This window comes from Vidua chalybeata, chromosome 26 (assembly GCF_026979565.1).
Source record: "Vidua chalybeata isolate OUT-0048 chromosome 26, bVidCha1 merged haplotype, whole genome shotgun sequence".
Classification (NCBI taxonomy): Eukaryota; Metazoa; Chordata; class Aves; order Passeriformes; family Viduidae; genus Vidua; species Vidua chalybeata.
The window spans coordinates 4,235,386-4,255,412 of NC_071555.1; the positions used below are offsets into that span (position 1 = coordinate 4,235,386).

Genomic DNA, 20,027 nt, shown 5'->3' on the forward strand with positions numbered 1-20,027 from the left:
TTTTACTGTGTGTGCACTTTTTGTTTTTATTTTGTTGGAGTCTGAGTTTGTCCACTCGGGGTATGGCAAATGTTCAGGTTGAGTTTTAAATCGTGTTGTCATTTGCAGAGACTGCTTTGAGAGCATCCTGACCTTAACTTTTGCACCTTCACACCTTAAGCCTTACCTTTGTCACCTTAGGCCTTACTTTGTCTCCTGTGTGTGAGGGACTTCTCCAGGCAGACCTTAACAGAGAATCCTCTGCAAGTTCCTTGCATCACACACAACTCCAAACAGGGGAAGTTTCAGGAGGACACTGAGGTGTTTTTCCAGTTTCCATTAGAGTTTTGCAGTTTTCTAATGCTTGAAACATGTTTAAGAGCTCTTGGGTACCTGTTCTGTATTAGGGGAGGAAGGGAGTAGGAATGGTTTAAATCAATAAAAATACATGTTTAGGACTGAAAATGTTCAGATCAAGCAGTACATTTCTAAACATGCAAAGTACAAAATGGGATCTAAAGATACAACTATAAAGAATTAAGAAGCCAGACATAGTGTTTGTCTAGAAAGAGATTAATTCCTTCTTATTTTCCCCTAAAGACTGGATTTCCACCATCTGTATATTAACACTAGAAAATAACTACATGTTGACTGGAATGTGCAAAATTAGGATTCTTTTAAAGTTCTGTCAATTTATGTCAAGGTTCTTGTTGGCAATTTAGAATAAAAATGTTTTAAATGCCTTGACACAATGCTTTTCTTTAGAGCCAATAAGTGCTGACATGGGAACCTTTCCTTTTCACCTTCATTTCTTTTTTGTCACTTGGAATGAAAGTGGTGACAAACACCAGCTGTGATTGTTTCTGCTTTGACAGCAGTAGCTCATTTGTAGATTTGTGGGCCAGAGCACTAGAGTTTTACAGGTAAATGCCATAATTGGCAGTGGGTGAAAGCTGCTCCTGTTGGGACTCACATTTCTGTGCTGTGGAGGAGGAGCCATTGTTCCCTCAGTCTGGGGTGAATCCAGCAGCCCAGCCTTTCTGGAGAGGACCAGGCTTGGAAGGTTGTGGTTGTGATTTCCAACACCCCACAAGAGCTGGTGGGTAGGGTCCATGAGAAGGGGTCTGTTTTGTAGGGTGGGTGCAGCCCGCCTGTGACTGACACCTGAGATCTCACATCCCAGAGTGGCAATCCCATATCCTTCTGGGCAATGTCCTCGAGCACATCCTGCACCTGCCACCTCCTGTGAAGGGCAGGGGGGCTGTGGCTCTGCTGCTCCTGCAGTGCTTTAGGAATGTTGGGTGAGCCTCCCCCAGCTCTGCTTGTGTTGTATTTGACACATTATTCAGGGGTGTCACAGGGTGCCTCCATGCTGGTGACAGAGAAAGGATTTTGCTGTGACATATCCTGGGTTGAATCCTCAGTTTCTTGTGCTGGGTGGGTCGTGCCGTGCCAGAGCCTTCACCCCATTCCCCGGAGGCTGGATGTCCTTGCCAGGAGCAGATGGGATGTAGTCAAAATCACAGACCTCTCTGGAAGGGACCTTAAAGCCCATCCAGTGCCACCCCTGCCCAGGACAGGGACACATTCCACTGTCCCAGGCTGCTCCAAGCCCCAGCCAGCCTGGCCTTGGACACTTCCAGGGATCCAGGGGCAGCCCTGGGTGCTCTGGGCAGCCTGTGCCAGGGCCTCACCACCCTCACAGGGAAGAATTTTTTCCTAACATCTAATCTAAATCTCCTCATTTAGTTAAAAACTGTTCCGCTTGTCCTATCACTGCCTGTGTAAGAAGTCCCTCTCCCTCTTTTTTGTAAGCCTTTAGGCACTGGAAGGGGCTCTGAGGTCTCCTGGGAGCCTTCTCTTCTCCAGGCTGGACAGCCCCAGCTCACTGTTCCTTGCCACCATTTCTCCTTTCTGTTCCATGAGCAGGGTGCTCTCTCCTTGGCCCTTCTGTGCTGACCTATATCCCTGCCGAGTGCTGTTCCCTCTGTGCCTTGGCTTTCCTGACCCCATCACTGCACACCCGATGCAGACATCCCATAATGGCCCATAGCAGCAGATCCCTTTTGCTGTGTCCAGCACAGCCAAGGGCTTTGATGATATTCCTGCCCCGCATTTGCGACTCCAGGATAATTTCCAGTCCTGCTGGGCTTTAATTTCTACTGCCCCTTTCCAGAACATTGATACAACTCTGATCCCTGATTCCCCTGTCCCCCTTCCATTCTCTTGGCCCTTCCCCTCCCTAAGCCAAGGCACAAAGATATCCAAGAGGGTGTAACAGGAGCCCAACGATGCCTGGGGGGGAAGAGGGAAGCCCCATGCCAGGATTCCCGTGGGGTGTAGGGCTCGCTCAGGGGGCTGGAGAGGGCTCCGTCACCCACGGACTTTGTGGAGAGAAAGTGAGGCAGGAGCGGGGAGCTGACAGAGCTTTTCCCTTTGGCTGGGGAACCACAACACCTTCACCTTTTATGGCCTGGGAAGAGCTATTTTCCTCCTCCAGCTGAGACTTCCAGCCCTGGGCAGTGTTACCATGGGCTTCTAAAGGAGGTTGATTTTTAACACATGCCCTTGTTCTCAGACATTCCAGGGTTAACCTGAGGAAGAGTGAACAGGGAGAGGCAGACACAGAGCAGGCTTTGGGCCAAGTACAAGCATCCTCTGGTACTTATCTACACTATCTTCCTTCTAAATTAATTATGTCCCACCCAATCATTATCTCTTATCACTCATTATCTCCCCCTCTATTCTGCACATACCTTACCCCCATTTCATGGGTTTTAAGTACTCAAATACTGACTGGTTTAGTTTGTTTAAAAACCTTTCCCTCTCAGATTTAACCCCAGCCAGCAACTAAACATCACAGCTCACTGCCCCCCACGCAGGGAGATGGGGGAATTGGGGCAGGGGGAAAAAGTAAAACTCAGGGGTTGAGATAAGAACAGTTTAATAATTGAACCAAAGTTAGATATATTTAAAAATAATAAAAAAATAATGAGGGAGGGAGAGGGGGAGACATAAAACCCAAGACAGACAAGTGCTGGCCAGTACAGTTGTTCACCACCCTCTGACCCCTCCCAGCCCATCATTCCCAGTTTATATACTTGGAATGACTCTCTGTGGTGTGGAATATTGCTTTGGCCAGTTCAGGATACATGTCCTGGCCCTGCTCCCTCCCAGCTTCTTGAGCCTTTGCTCACTGGCAGAGGCTGGGAAACTGAAAAGTCCTTAATTTAGAGTAAACACAAACCATTGCTGTGTTATCAACATCACTCCCATACTGAATCCCAAACACAGCCCTGGGAACAACTGCTGGGGAGAAAATTAACTCAATCCCAGATGAAACCAGGACATAAAACCTTTCCTGGATTTCTTCCACATGCCCAGTCACACTCACACCCCCTCCTGAAGCATCAGTCCCATTTCCAGCTGCTGCTCACAGTGTCAAAGCCCCTCAGGGGCCCACCCTGGACAGGACCCAGTGCAGCCCCATCCCAGCACTGCCACAGGCTGGTCCCACCTCTGCATCAAGTTCACACATACAGCACTAACAACTTTCTGTATTCTTTGCTGGGTATTTTCTGATTTAATGTTTTGTAGCTGTGGGCACTGGAATTACTTCAAAACAATTTAAGAGCAAGAGGAAGATAATCCAACCCCTTGATCTTACATTATAAACCCACAATCTCTTCAACAACCACATTTTGCTCTCCAAGCTCTTCCTTCACTTCTCCTAATTAGAACCCCCTCACCTGCATCACTAGCAGGTAGAGAGGAAGGTCAGGCCCTCTCAGGATCTAAGGGGGAGGCCTGGATGTGCCCCCAGCTGCCTCCCATCCTGTTCCATCACCCACCCCTTTCACCACAACTCTGGGGCTGCCCCAGCCTGGCACATCCCACCAGTCTGACCAGTGAGGCCCAGCACAGGCTCCTACTCCTTCCAACCCCAGTGCAGTGGGACCCATTTCTTACTGTGACCCAAATGGGAGCCCCCCACAGCAGCCCCCTCCTCCATCCACACTGAACCAGGAGCTGGTCCTGCTCATTTACTTTGGCCCCAACATGTTGGCTAAGGTAAAAAAAAAAAACTTCATTTTGCTTGAAAAAAATCTTTATTCACAGAACATCACATGAATCATGTCCCACCCTTGCTCCTTTATGTATAAAATACTGGTAAAAAGTTTTATTCCAGAGGCAAGTGAATTCCCACAGAGTCCCCTCCTAAGACCAGCTCACCCCAGAGCTGGAACTCGTGCCACAGTTTGGAAGCAGAAGTGAGGTGTTTGGTGAGGAAGGAAACACCACCAAGCTGCAGCAGCAAAGCCTCCAGGGCTCCAGCTCGTTTCCTTTGGCAGGGACAACAATCCCACCAGGGCTCCAGCTCATTTCCCACTGCATCCAAAGGGGAGATGTGGGACTTGAAGGAACCACCCATGTCCCTGCCATGTCCCACTGCCATGCAGGTTTTTGGGTTTCACACAAACCACCTGAGCTGCCCTTGGAATCTCTTTGGATTTACAGGCACCACAAACGTGTCTGATGTCACACGTCCCCAAATCCAGTTCCCCAGGTGGTTCCTTCAAGCCCCCTGTGTCACCTTTGGATGTCATGGGTAGCAAGGACACTTGGCTCACCAAGGGGAAATCAGCCTGTGCAGGGACAAGGAGACTTCAGAAGGCAAAATAAATCAACAGGAAAACATCTATTAAAATGCCAAGCTAGGCTCAGAAACAGAAAAAAAAAATCCAGTTCCAAGTATCTTATGGTTCCTACCACAGCCCAAAAGGAAAGAGATTGTGTGTAAGAGCCAAGAGATTGGCTCCATCTTGGTGTAAGACAAACCCTGCTACACCAGGTCACAACTAAAGAAACTTTAAACAATGACAGCCTTAAACCATAAACCCCAACACTGTAAAATCCAGTGGAACTGGATCAGTTCATTAGAACTGCCAGGGACCTCATACAAGTGCTCAGCTGCCCTCTCAAGGACTGAATCCATCAGATTTCATATCCAAAATAAATTTCAGGCAAATTTGGATTTATGATTTCTATTACACAGCAAGACAGATGCCCCATCACTGCAGATTTCCTCTTCCTTTTAATTCCTTACTTCCTTGGGCTCAAATGAAAACCAGTTCCATGCTTTGCTACAGTATTTCCTTGGAAAACCTGGACAAATGGGGAACTTCAAGAGCAGGAAACACTTCAGAAATATCAAATACGTGGAGAAGCCCATAAACAGGGGCCACTGGTCGCTCCAGGTGTCTGGCTGGGCCCCACCTCAGCTCTGGTCACCAGCACGGCCCTGTCTTATAGGCCATATTCCCTAGAATTCCTTCTAAAATTTTTTTCTATTATTAAAACCCTTTCTCCCAGTTTGCAACAGTTCACATATTGAAAGCAAAGCTCAGTGCGGTCAGCAAATGTAGAGCTTGTGATTAGTTACTAATCCAGAGACCCACAACCATTGCAGACAGGAAACAGGGAAGGAATTGCCAGCACGAGGCCACATCATCTGGGTATGACACTTCTGTGCCACTGTCAGACATCAGGGAATGCTCCAGACTTGCCACACATGGGATAGGAACGGATCTGTGGGGTGACTGAAATGGATTATGCCCAAAATGCCAGGATGGCCCCTCTATCAGACACGCCCAGGCAGCAGGGGAGGCAGTGCCAGGCTGAGACAAGGATCTCACAGCTCCAATGTTTCACTGGGACAGGGAATGACCCCAAGGGGACGAGTGCGAGCCAGGAGGAGACACATCTGAGTGTCCTTCATAGGACTCCAGAGGTGCAAAGGGTACCACAGGGAACGCCCTTCCCAAGGGTGGAAACATCCCCATCCCAAGGCACAGACTTGAGGAAACTCTCCTGATCAAGCTGATTTTCAGTGCCAGGGCCTGTTGTGCTGATCCCACCATTTCTCTGGCCTGTTCCAGCTCTGTGGATAATCCCACATCTCCAGGGAGTACAGGGGGACTCACCTGCTCCATCCACTCAAAAGTTCCAGCTCCAGAGCCCCAAACCCAACCAGCACCTCAGGAAACGAACGCAGCTCCCCAAACCTCTGTGCTCCAGCATTAGAAATGTCAGTTTTGGAGGCTGGATTTGGCAGGAGGCCCAGGGAGATGCCACAGGCCTGATGTGTATCCCAGTGGAAGCAGGAGGGAGCATGGCACTCAACATCCCCTGGGAAGCAGCAGGGCAGAGAGAGGCACCAGAACACCCCTCAGAGGAGCAGAGCAGCATTTCAGTCTAAACCAGAGATCTGTGCTGGCTAATACTGTGTGTGAAGTTAACTGAGGTTATAACCGTGTTCTAAGACTCTTCCCCACACATCCTCCTCCTCCAAGCAAATGGAAGCACAGATGGGAGCCCTTCACCTCCCAACTCTTTTTGCACACTCAGTCCCACAGGCTGAACTCAGGCCCATGAACACTGTGAAATTCTCTGTGCCATTCTTGCACTGTAAAATGCAGGGGTCAGGTCAGTGCTGGCCAGCACAGGAAAGACTCGCTGCATCCTAGGCCGTGCCTTTGCATCCTCCCATCCCTGTGTGCCCAAAGGGACATTCCTGCCCTGCTACAGCTGGGCACAATGTTCACTTCTGCTTCCTATTAACCAGACCATTAAACCTGCAGGCTTGAGGGGAGAGCAGTAAAGGCCAGGGGTTATTTTCACAGGGCCATTCTCAAGCACAGTGTCCCCAGACACATCCATTTCCAGATCCATCCATTTCCCGACATGCCTTCCACGTGACACTGTCCGAGTGGGATTTGTAAACTCTGAAGTCCACGGGAAGGGCTCATCCAAAGCAGCACTCAGAGGAAAGTCAATTCTGGAGACAGTCCTCTTGCAGGAGGTGAGCAGCTCATGTCAGGTACTGCACAACGAGGAACATGATGAGGCAGGTCACGGCCATGCCCCCCAGCATGAGGAACTTGTCCTGGAAGGCGCGTTTCTCGATCAGCCGCATCACCGTGTTGGACAGGCCCAGCATGTTGGCAACGTCCAGGATCTTCTTGTGAGTGCCCTGAGGACAACAACACAGTAGAGACACAATCACCCTCATGCTCTGAGCATTCTTACTCCACAGTCCAAGAGTATTTCACCATGGGTGGTGAGTGATGGATTGTAATCCATGGAACTTCTCTCAGCCAACCATCCCTACCATTCCACAGGAGGTGGCCATGGGACCCTGGGAACAACTGGGTGTTTGGACTGATTAATTCATACACATGAACAGGAATATGGTTAAAGACAAAACAATCTGTCTGGACAGAGACAACATAAAAAGTGTCTCAGAAAAATACACTCCTTTGGGAGGAGTAAGAGTTCTGCTGGTCCTGTTCCAGTCACAGTCTAAAAAGAGCTCCAACCAGCCAAGGTTTTGTGCAGACCTCCCCTTGCTAAAGTACAGTTCACACCAACAGACTGAGAAGGTCCAGACACTAGCAAGGTAAATAGCAGAAAAAAGGCAGATAAACATGTAATTAATGCCATGCCCTGAAATCCTTCCACAGAAAAGCACAGGGTGCTGCACGCAGGACACCTGGCATTATTAGGAATATGGTGTGATATAGATCACCAATAGGTAATCTATATCACCTATTGGTGATCTATATCCACCATAGATGAGCAGCAAGGACACAACAGGAATCCTCCTGCTTTATTTCAGGGAAGTGGTTGGAGGAAACAGTATGAAATACAGGCACAGAGATGTGCTCCAGGCACAGGTCAGGGTGGGATATTGCCCTGAGTGGGGAGAAGGGAGAGGACTCAGGGATGCAGAGTCCCGGTGGCACAGGAGGTGAGAAGGACCCTTCCTGGAAAGCTGGACACAGTGACCCACCTGTGGGCAGGCAGAGCACTGAGACACTGTCCAGGACAGTGGCCAGGACCCTCCTCACACCCAGGTGTGCACAGGGCAACTGCCAGGAGGGACAATGGACAGTCCCTCACAGTGACACCTGGGCTGTCCCTGAGAGAACACCCCACTTGAGGATGCTGTAACACTGCCTTCATCTCTGAGCCAGGTGAACAGCACAGATTCCCATCACACTGCTGAATCCCATGCTTTGACTTTGAAATAAAAACTTCAGCCTCTCTTCTTTAGCCCACATTATTTTTGGTCTCAAAAGAGTGAAAATGTGAAAACTGGATTTTTTTTTTTTGAGTACAAACCTGACTCAAGATCAGGAAGGCTCTCCAAGGACAGAATTTAGACCAACTTATTAGACTCACATGCAGAAGTTTTTCAGTCCATAAAACAGAGATTTGCAATGCCAAACTACATTATCAATGCCTTGTGTTCAAGGCAGTTCAGGCCCCTCACTGACGTCAGGCTGTGTCTCTGCTAGTCCCAAGTAACCCATCTTTTCCAGTTCCCACACCTCCTATTAACCCCCTGCACACTGCTCTCAGGCTCAGCACCTCCCTGTCTCTGCAGAATCCTTCCACAGTGCTTCAGAACAAAACCAAACCTTGCTGGGAGAACAGAAACCAAATATGAAGCTTTAAAATGAAAGCAAACAATAGAAAGGGAAAACTCCTCAATTCCTGCAGTCATGGAACAGTGGATTTGTACAACTGGATCAGTTAAAGGGACAATCTAGGGAATACTCATTCCATACCTGTCTATTTATACCCAATATACACAAAGTTACAGAGAATAAAGCTATTAGTGTGCAAAGGAGGGACACGAGGGTGGGGAAGGGTCTGGAGGGGCCACAGGAGGAGCAGCCGTGGTCGCTTGTTCAGCTGGAGCAGAAGGGACTGAGCCCAGACCTCCCCAGGGGCTGCAGCTCCTCCTGAGGGGCAGCTCCAATCTCTGCTCCGTGACAGGGACAGGAGCCAGGGAATGGCTGGAGCTGGGCATGGAGAGGGTTGGGTTGGATATCAGGAAAATAATCTTCCAGCAGTGGGTGCTGGCACTGCCCAGGCTCCCCAGGGAATGGTCACTCCTGGAGGCTGCCAGAGCTCCAGGAGCATTTGGACAACGCTCCCAGGGATGCACAGGGTGGGATTGTTGGGGTGTCTGCAGGGCCAGGACTTAGACTCAATGATCCTTGGGAGGCCCTTCCAACATGGGATGTTCCATGATTCCACATTAACACATTTCTCTTTGTAAGCTGTCTCTACAACAGCTGCTTCTGACAGATGTTCTCAGGCAACAAAGTCAGTCTCAGAGTAAGAAAAACTGAGTTAAGGGGAAAAGGAACATGAACAGACATTTCCTCACCTGCGAGGGAGAAACAACATGCCCCTGAACACCCAGGAACGTGATGGCCCCAAAAGCACAGACCCAGCAAGTCCCTGCTGCAGGACTGGCCCAGAGCTCACGTGCCTGGCAAAGGCTGGAGAAGAGCCAGGAGGCCCAGGGAGACCCAGCAGGAACCAGGCAGTCACTGCCAGCCAGCCAGCAAAAGCAGCCACGCTGGACTGGTGCTGCTACAAGAAACAGCATTTCCTCATCCCTGCAGGGCACCAGCTCCTGCCAGGGCTCCTCTATGGCACCTGTGAGCTCTCCTGTGGTGGGATGCACCTTCTTCTCAGGAACCCTCCAGAATCCATGTGCTTCATCCAGTCCTTCATGAGAGATTGCCTTGGATCAGTGATTTCCCAGCTTGGAGAATCAACTCCACTTCCCTGTGTGCAGCACAGGGACACTGATGATTGGATGTTTCAGGCCAATGTGAACAGTCACCAAAGCAACCCAGTGCTCAACACAGTGGACAAATGTTTACAATCCTCTCAGGGGTGCAGGAACTTCAAGGAAGGTGCTCTTTCCAAAAAGCATTCACAATCCCAATCTTCTCCATGCACTGAGTCCTTCCAGCCTTTTCCTCATGAGCTGGCAGCAGAACCCCTCCCTCTCCCCATCACTCCTGTGGCCAGACTGCTCAGCAACACCATTCCTCTGCAATGAACACTGAGCCACCCACTGAGTCCTCTTCAAGGTTTTTCTAGTAATGGACCTTGTCTTAAAACAAATCCATACTCACCAGGTCAGTGAACAAGTGACCTGAAGCAGAAGCTAAACCTCATCTTGGAAAGAACTCAGCTTCAAACTCTGCTTTAATGTCTCCACATAAGATCTGTGAGTGCAGGGCCTGCTCACCAGACTAGGGAGCAGGGAAGGAGCTGCAGCCCTGCTTTGGGCCTGTGCTGGTCCTGTACAGGGCTCAGGGAACACCAGGCAGCCTGGAACCCTGGGGTCAGGACAGCAAAGTGCCCATGCACACCCAGCTCAGCTCCCTGAGTGCAGACCCGGCTTGCACTGCCTGCCACACCATGGAGCTGCAGGTGTGACAGACCTGACCAAATCTGGGATTTATGTCATTAAAAATGCCTAAATCTGGCAAATACATCCCAAAACAAAGCAGTGCCACAAAACCGAGAACAGCAGTTATCCCCATCTGAAGATGAATACAAGAAGCATTTCCCTACATTTTTCTCAAGTCCAGTTTCTCCCCACACACTTCTTATTAAAAAGTTTTTTATATCCTTGAGCTTTTCACTCAGAATTGACCATCACTTTCAACAGTATACAAAATAAAATAAAAGGCAAATACTTGCTATGAAGAGACATGCAGAAATGCAGCTGTTGTCAGCAGGGAAGGAGGAACTGTTGAGGTGCATTATCTTTATTACTAATCTTAACCACTGCTCTACAGCAGCTTTTTGGCTGCTTGGAGTGATGCTAATCTGAACCAACATCTCCCTGCCAGCCACTTACTGCCTTTCCTGAACCTTAACAAACAAACAACAATCACCCAAAGAAAAACAAACATAACATTCAGCACTCCAGATGCTGCCCTGCAGGTGAAGGCCAGCCAGCCCCAAGAGATCTTAAAGGTATTCCTAACAGGATGGTAAAATGTAAAGATTTCAAGTTGTTTAAATGAAGTTTGGGCCTTTCCAGCATCCTCAGCTCAGAGCAATGTACTGAGACAATACATATATTGATTCTACTTAGCCTGTTCAGCATGAACACAGAAAAATGTGGGGTCTTTCTGGTAAAAAATGATGCCCCCACCTTTAATGTGACTCTCTGGTCCCTCAGCCCCGCCAGGATGTTGGTGCCACTGCCAATAAGCTCATCCATGCCTCGGTGGGCACTCTGCAGGGATTCATTAAACTGCAAGGTTTCGTCGATCGGGATGGTGGTGTCAGAGTCCTGTGGGGAAAGCAGGGACTCAGTTACCTGCTCACTCAGAAACACAACATGCACCAGCAGACACGGCCAGAACCCAACAGGACTGCCAGGACTGTGCTTACACTTTTTTTTTTTCATGGTGATTTTAAATACAACATTGATATTTAAGTGAAAAGAGTCATTTAGAGAAGATAAGGAGGAAGCCAAAAGGCAAAGCTGAGCAGCTGCTCAACTGTAAAGAGATCTCAAGGATGAAAAGAGTAAAAGCAGAGAATTTTTATAATCTCAGCAGGAAAGGGTACTGCAGAAGAGAACGTCAAAGCTAACAGAAGGTGTTTAAGAAGGTGTTAAACTCCAAGAAGGTGCTTAGTCATTGATCACTACAAGTGAAAGACTTGTAGAAGATTTCACACCACATTTCTGAGCAACAAAAGGCCTGAAAAAATGTTTGGAGATGACATTCTAAACATTTACAAAATAGTGCAAATTTCTGGCAGTCCAGACAAACAGACATGAGCCTGGTTCCCTGAGCTCTGGCTCACTCATCACCCAGGGCCCTATTTAAAAAAAAAAATTAAAAATTAGAAATTTTCATGTTTTTCCAGAAAAGATGCATTCACTCAACTAGGAACTGGGAATCTTGAAATGGAAATGACAGGGTAAAACTCTAAGCTGGACTGCACAGGAGGGCAGGGATGGGATCACCCCTGTCTGCCAAAGGTCTCCAGGTCACTGTTTCTGGACACCACTCCGTCCAGAGAGGCAAGGAAATGGCTCACTACTCCCACATGGTTTAGAGCAGGAACTGGTAAGGGGCAAGTGTTGGGAACACTGATCACCTGCTCCAGGTGCTCAGAACAAGAACCCCCCAAAGGCAGAACTCACAGTCATGTGAATGAATGGCACCCGGTGTGCCCAGCAGCTGCAGGTGACACACACATACAGCACAATGTGTTCTGCACAGACTCTTTGGTAAAAACCCCAAATGTTCATCTGAAAATGCCATGCAGGACCTAAGGTCTGATGCTGCCCTGCCTGGGCAGGGGTTTTACTCACTGTGGAGAAGGAAGAATCAGGGACAGAGCTCTCAGGGGCCCTGGATGAAGGGGCTATGGCAGAACACACAAACCTGGGCCCCTGTGAACACAGCACCAAGGCTCACACAAGTTTCTGAGCAGAAGCACTTAGATTTCCATGTGAATGGCTCTTATTCCAGATATTTAACAACTTTCAAACCAGCAGATTTCATTTCTGTACAAGTTTTTTTTATCCACTATAAGGCAGCAATAAAAATAGAGAAGTAGATTTGTGACCCTCCTCAAGGAGATGGGATGGCACCAGAGCTGTTTTTCTGCTTGTGATTTTCTCCAGGTACAAGGAAAAGCTTTAAAGATGAATACCATTTTTAACTCTTGAATTAAGCAAACTGTTCAGAACACTGCTACAGATGTGTTCCAAAAGCTGTTCTGGATGTTCCAGTGATTTACTCACACACTCAGCTGACATCTCTGATAGAATAGGGGAGTATATGAATAGGAACTGTGGAAAGCTGTAACCAAGAGAGGCTGATAACTGATAAATAAATCATCATTTTCCTATTGAAGGATCATTTTAAAGCCACATTTTTGTAGCAAACTAAAAAGAAATCCATATTTTGTATTTTTTTCATCTACCATACCTTTCAAGCCCTGAAGGAGAAAATAACCCATTTGCACATGGGTTAGCATGCTGTAAGCCTGCTACTGCTCTTTAAACTATTCCACTCACACACCTTTTGTTTTTGAACAGCAAATTTTCCTGTAGGAAAACTTGTCCCTACTTGCAGGGAAACACCACAGTGTTTAAAAACAACAAATTGCAGTGTTTCCTTCAAGCCTTGTTTATAATTTTGAAATAGCCAACAAAATACCAGACATTATCTTTATGGCAGGCTTTGAGAAATGCATTAAACTGCCCAAATCTCAGTTAATTAGGATTGCTCACATTCTTTCTTTCTTGTGTTAACAATGACTTACAAAATGTTAGGTGAGATGCCTTTAACAAAGAAGGGAAATAAAGAGGGAAATCAAACAAAAATGTAAAAATAGTATTAAAAAGCCAAAAACAAACAAATAACAACAAAAAAAAAAACCCTTAACAAAAAACCAAACAAACAAAATTTAAAAAAAACCACTCAAAAAAAAACCCCAAGACTAACTTTTCAATTGCAGAAAGGTGAAATCTAAAAGCAAGCCTACATTATTCAGAGCAAAATTCCCCCAGCAATTTGCACCGGGGGACTTCCTAATGGAGGAACTAACAAGAACAAGTAGAACACATTCATGTTATTGGGAACTTTTGACTCATTTCTAGGCAAAAAGCAAGGGCTTTGTCCCAGCTGTGTGATTTGTGTTTGGTTACACTGAAGTTTGCTGACACCTGCTGCCAGCAGGGTGTGTAAAAGTCAGGCTTTTCACAGATCTCAGGATCTGGCAGACATTTGACACAAATCCAAGTGAAATGTACACTTTGGTACCTACCTCACTGACCCTTTTACAACTGCTATGTAAATCCAGGTGGATTGCACTGAATAAAACAGGAGCACTCTGGAGCCTTTTCCTGTTATCTTAAGAGCCCAGCTTTTCCTCGAGAGCGGTACTTTCTCCCCACATGTTTTGATTCCTCTCTACCTTTACTCACACTCTCAGCAGCTTCCAAGAGTCCTGTTTACACGCTGCCTGCCTCCCCCCTGCTGGAATTGAGCTGCTGGAGCACAGAGAGCCCCAGCAGGGATATTTACGTTGGTGGTGAAGGTGCGGGCCAGCAGCTCCTCGCGCTGCCGCTCCTGCTGCTCCCGCAGGTACCGGCGGTGCTGGAAGTTCCTCAGGGCTGTCTGCAGGTGCTGCACGTCGTATTTCAGCTGGTCCACTCTCCTGCAAAGGACCAGCAGCACAAAAACACTCTGCTTTTCTGGTGCTTTTTGTACCAGCAAAGGAGCAATTAATTGTAAATTAATAGCATTGAACAAGTAATGATGGACTCTGCTTCACTACAAGATGCAGGACATCCAGTGCTAGGCTGAAATTCCACACCTACATCCTCCCTGTCTCATTTTTCTACTACACAGGTGATTATTCATTTTAATCGATTATTTAGCCTTCAGGCTAATGACAGAATGTGAAGCAGATCTCCTGAGCTGTCTTGGACAACCTGTCCCATGGATTGTCTCTTCAGGTGTTATGTAACTATCCATTACTCATTTAACACAGATTTGGGAAGATGGTAGCATTTGTACAGGTTCTATTTTAGGACCCTCCCACTTAACATAAAAGATGATGCTTTACAGTTTCTTTAATTAGCAACATGTTCTAATTTGAGGTTTTATTAACAGGAGGTTAAAAGTTTGATGTTTTATTAAAAGGAGCTCAAAAGTCAGTGGGCAATACAGGAGACACCTCAGACATCTCCACCGGGCTGAAACAAATCATGTCCAGAACTCCACTGTCCCTAATTAAATGATTGATGAAATTTTATGTGTGATCACCAGACTATCCTGGTCTAGTGGAAGGTGTCCCTGCCCATGGAGGGGTTGGAATGTATCTTTAAAGCCCCTCCCAACCCAAACCATTCCAGGATTCTACAAAGAAATCAATGACTACTTCAGATACTGGCCTCTTTCTTTAATACAGGTGACATGAAATCCACCCCTACTATCTACAAGGACCTTTTTGGACTAAACATTAATAACTGAGTCACACAATTAATTAAGAACAGCAAGTCCTGATGTCTGTGGTCCAACATCTTGCTCAAACTATTGCTCACTTTAGAAAACTCTTTATTTCAGTCACCAACAGCTTGGAAAATGGCCCAGAGAAAATGACAACAAATGAAGGAATTTTACTCTCCACCTCTAAAATGCCATTAAAAGCAAGTGACAGAGAGAGCACCCAGAGAGAGCATGTTCTGCTCATCTGAGAACAGAGCCATGAATCCAGCTGCATCACCAGTCTGGACTTGATGATCTTTGAGGCCTTTTCCAGCTTTAATGATTCTCATGATCCTGGGGTTAAATGCAGGAAAGTGATTTTGCCTCTGTGCCTCAATTTTGCTACTGTAGTGCACAGAGATCAGTTATGCAAAGTATAAAGATTTCACACAAATCAAAAGGCAAAGGGCTTCAGTAAATTTAATTAAAATAATTACAAAGACTACCCTGCACAATCACAGCAAAACAGTGAACTCACAGTTTGGCACTCTGCCTCTTGTTGGGAGGTTCTTTGCTGGACAGGATTTCCAGACGTTCCAAGTTGCTGAATATGGTGTCTATTCTTGCCTGAATCTCATTTTCTACCACTGCAAAGAAATAGAAACAGGATTTGACTTGAATTAGACAACTGCAATCTGATGAAGGCAAATGCTCAAAAGCATTCAAAACAATATGCAAAATCTGACAGATGCAAATCTTTACTGGATGAAAATAACCAGGTAACTGAGAACTATAAATACAATGAAATGTCACTTCTTTAGGTCAGTAATTTGACACTCTCCCCTTTCCCTCCTCCTCTGAGAAGGCAGCTAGGAAAGCCCCTGCTCATTCCAGACATCTGAGCCTCTTTCCCCATCAGCTCCATGAATTAGGATTTCAAGCCCACACATTCCCTCTGCAGCCCTTTCCTGATCCCTCAGCAGGATTTGTTGTCACAAGAACAGAGAGAAGCATCATCAATCACCTGCCAACTACTGCACACACCAGGACTTCCCAGAAAACCACTCTCAGCAGCACCCAGAGAAGCAAAGAGCACACACGACCTTGTCTTTGCCCCTGGATCTCACACAGACAAAGAGTGACTGACTCACAACCAGAGACAAATCAATGAAATTGTCCTAATGCAGCTCTCCATCATTTACTGCACTGAATTCAACACAGGAGAGCTGACAGACATTCACAGCAACTTTTGTCAGACCAAACTACACCACTACACATTTTTCTGAGCAAGAAGGGACTATTTGCTCCAAGTTGGAAAAGGCAAACTGCAAGTTTGATTTCCTGGACCCTATTCCTGCTTTTCAACCATGGATAATCCTAGTTTCCATAAATTCTGAAATACACTTTATAGAGAGAGAAATAGATACATATATTTATTCATTTATGTTAACTGGCAAACCAACTGTAAACGATGGAAACTACATAATGCTATCTCTTGAAATGGTCTCAAGTAATAGAAGAAAAACAGCAAATTATACTAATTTTCAGGGCTTTCAATATCACTGCCAGTGAACAGCAGTCTGGGAAGTCTGGCATTGTAGAAGGAGTAGTACAACTACCACAGAAACCACAACCAGAATTAGTAAGTTACTATTTATTGATGGGATATTTATCAGAGCCCTTCCTAGAGCCCAGTCATGTTTCACAGATATGTTTAAGGTAAGAAAAGCCAGTGAACACGTGCAGAAATTAATCCAGGCAATGCAGTGTCCTTTCACCTCAGAAGTTCCTGATGAAACCCATTAGAAGTGACTCATGCAGGAATTAATGGTTCAAACTCGGGTCCAAAATACACATGCCAATTCTACACTGGGGTAAAAAGTCCTGCCACAGATATCAGAGCATCTTATTATTGCAGTCATTTATCAGCACAGGGTTATAGTCCAAATTTACTGAGGCAATTTCAGACCCAATGGCTCTACACACTTCCCATAAGCAGGTGGAATTACAGGTTCTGACTCTGATGTAGCAGCAATGTCAGGAGCATCCTGCTGAAGTTCCTGCACACAAAATCACAGCATCTTCCCCAAAACTGCACTGAGCATCTTTAGGGGAAAGCTGCCAGTTGGTGGATGCTGAGGGAATAACACCACAGCAGGGCAGGCTCAGACACATCTCAGCTTTCCGAGCTCCTCACAAACCAGCCCAGAGGTGCTCTCAATCTGCAGCTCTGCCCACACCAAGGTGTTCATTAATTCCAGGTGTTCAAAAACCTCCACAAGTGCATCACTGTGGGGGCTCTGATCTGTTTGTGCAGAGGGCCTGCACAGACACCCTGACCATGAGTTCCAAAATCTAACAGCACCAAAAATCTGGCATTCTACCACGACATTAAAGAAGCATCCACAGCAAGCACTCTCTTGACAGTTAAAGGATTACAACAGGAAGATGAAACAAATTCTTGTCCTGTCTTTTTTGGTCTGAGCTCATACAAAACACCACCTTATTGAATGCACCTTATTTCAATGCATTCTGAATTGGTGATGTGTCTCAGCAGCTGATCACAATGGCTCAAGAGCTAAATTTGTTCCAGTAATGACTGTAAATTTAATGAGAAGGCATACAGGGTTAAAGATGTAAACTAAATCAACCTCCCTCCCTCATTACTTACAGTGCACTGACTCTTTGTCTGAAGTCTCCAGGTGCCCCATGTAAGACTGGACCTCATGGACCTGCCTGTCAGGACATAAAAAGAAATGAAGAGAGAAGTCAGCTAACAGACACAGAATCATTTCTCAGCACCTCGCTTTTCAGCTCTTTTTACTGAAATGCACTTTTTAGAAGAGCACAGGAATCAGCAACACAGTGTCAGAGCAGACAGCCCATCCCTGACCACCAGGTCCTCAGCAGGAAGCAAGCTGTGCTCTCACCTCATATGCACCTACAAAGTAATTTAATTTAAAAAGAAATCAAGGTGAAGGTTACGAAAAGCACAGAACAACTTTTCTACAAAAACAAGCTGTTCAGCTTGGTCTGGAGATGACAGTGGGAATGATTTTTACAGTCTCACAACATGTGAATTCACAGGCATTAACTGAAATTAAAAGCTTTTAATTATAATTAAAAGTTACTGTGGCTGGACAAGCAGTGGCATAGGAAAACAAAACAAAAAAAAAGTATTGAGGCTTGTTAAATTCTTCTGGAACTAGGCAGGCTTTAAGGTGTCTTCCAACCTGAACCATTCAATGATCACAAAATAAGGCACTACAGAAATGGGAACAGGAGAACATCCAGTCCCCATATCCAGAACAGCTGCTGTGACATTCCTGCATTTCCAGATCTCCAGAAGGATGTCCTGCTCTTCCCTACACGGTCACTCTCTCTCATTATTCAGCGACAGAGAAACAATAATTCAACATATAATTCAATTCAAGTCTCTTACCACCCCACCTCCCTTAACAAAACCCCACAAAGATGCAAATTACCATGGGAATTTGGAATACTGACTTAACTGTGTCCTTTGGCCCCTTTCCCATGAGTTATTCACATGGGTTGCCAACAGAACCGCAAGAATTTTTGCCTTATTTTGCAATTCCCACACCACTCCTCCCTCTCCAGAGCGGCATTATCTGTGAAATGTGGGATTTATCCTCAAGGAGCCACACGCCTCCCAGAGGTGGTTTAAACTGTGGCAGCCAGACAGACCCCTTAAACCCTGCTGCAAAAATCCTTATAAGCGGGCGTGCTTTAAATAAAGCAGTAAATAAATCAGTAAGCGGGAATCGCCGCTCCGGTGCCCCGGGCCGGCCGAGCCCTCGGGGCTGATGTGGCACACGCGGTTCGGGGTTCTGCTCCCTCCGGCCTGGGGTTTTATGGGGAAACGCTTTTCAAGGGCGCCGAGGTCTGTGCGTGTCGGCCCTGGGCTCCCGGCCCGAGCTCCGCGCACCCCCGGCCCCTCACACTTTAAATAAAGTTATTTTGAAGGTTTGAGGCGATGCCCCCGAGCCTCCAGACAACGGCTGGTGTGACGGGACAGCCCTCACCCCCCTCAATCCCTCACACTCCCCCAATCCCTCACACTCCCCTCAATCCCTCACACTCCCCTCAATCCCTCACACCCCCCTCAATCCCTCACACTCCCCTCAATCCCTCACACTCCCCTCAATCCCTCACACTCCCCTCAATCCCTCACACTCCCCTCAATCCCTCACACTCCCCTCAATCCCTCACACTCCCCTCAATCCCTCACACTCCCCTCAATCCCTCACACTCCCCTCAATCCCTCACCCCCCTCAATCCCTCAAACTCCCCTCAATCCCTCACACTCCCCTCAATCCCTCACACTCCCCCCAATCCCTCACACTCCCCTCAATCCCTCACACTCCCCTCAATCCCTCACACTCCCCTCAATCCCTCACACTCCCCTCAATCCCTCACACTCCCCTCAATCCCTCACACTCCCCTCAATCCCTCACACTCCCCTCAATCCCTCACACTCCCCTCAATCCCTCACACTCCCCTCAATCCCTCACACTCCCCTCAATCCCTCACACTCCCCTCAATCCCTCACACTCCCCTCAATCCCTCACACTCCCCTTAATCCCTCACACTCCCCTCAATCCCTCACACTCCCCTTAATCCCTCACACTCCCCTCAATCCCTCACACTCCCCTCAATCCCTCACACACCTCAATCCCTCACACTCCCCTCAATCCCTCACACTCCCCCCAATCCCTCACACTCCCCCCAATCCCTCACACTCCCCTTAATCCCTCACACTCCCCTCAATCCCTCACACTCCCCTTAATCCCTCACACTCCCCTTAATCCCTCACACTCCCCTCAATCCCTCACGCACTTGTTGGTTTGCCGGTACAGCCCCTCACACCTCCCATCCCTCACGCACTTCTTGTTTTGCCGGTACAGCCCCTCGCATCCCCCCATCCCTCACGCCCTTGTTGGTTTGCTGGTACAGCCCCTCGCATCCCCCCATCCCTCACGCACTTGTTGGTTTGCTGGTACAGCCCCTCGCATCCCCCCATCCCTCACGCACTTGTTGGTTTGCTGGTACAGCCCCTCCATCCCGCACCGGCTCCGCTCCGCACACGTCACCTCCCGCCACTTCCGGCCCCGCCGCCTCTCGCTGCTTCCGCTTCCGCCTCCCCCGGGCCGCGGTCGAGCCCCGCGGACCGCCAGGGGGCGCTGC

General features: G+C 47.5%; 1 protein-coding gene across 4 annotated transcripts; it reads right to left on the minus strand.

Moving 5' to 3' along the window:
- Positions 1-2,935: 2,935 nt before the first annotated feature.
- GOSR2 (golgi SNAP receptor complex member 2) lies at positions 2,936-19,933 on the minus strand. 4 transcript variants are annotated; one of them, XM_053965412.1, is made up of 6 exons: positions 19,875-19,933; positions 17,494-17,558; positions 15,361-15,469; positions 13,917-14,049; positions 11,018-11,158; positions 2,936-7,012 (listed from the first exon to the last, which is right to left on the minus strand). In XM_053965412.1, exons 1-6 carry the CDS (start codon positions 19,901-19,903, stop codon positions 6,851-6,853), a joined length of 639 nt encoding a protein of 212 aa, XP_053821387.1. In that variant the 5' UTR covers positions 19,904-19,933; the 3' UTR covers positions 2,936-6,850. The 4 variants fall into 4 exon arrangements, with proteins under 4 accessions (XP_053821387.1, XP_053821388.1, XP_053821389.1 ...); XM_053965413.1 differs by lacking the exon at positions 19,875-19,933 and adding an exon at positions 19,776-19,795 and having other exon boundaries at positions 17,494-17,557; XM_053965414.1 differs by lacking the exon at positions 19,875-19,933 and adding an exon at positions 19,680-19,686.
- Positions 19,934-20,027: the final 94 nt, after the last annotated feature.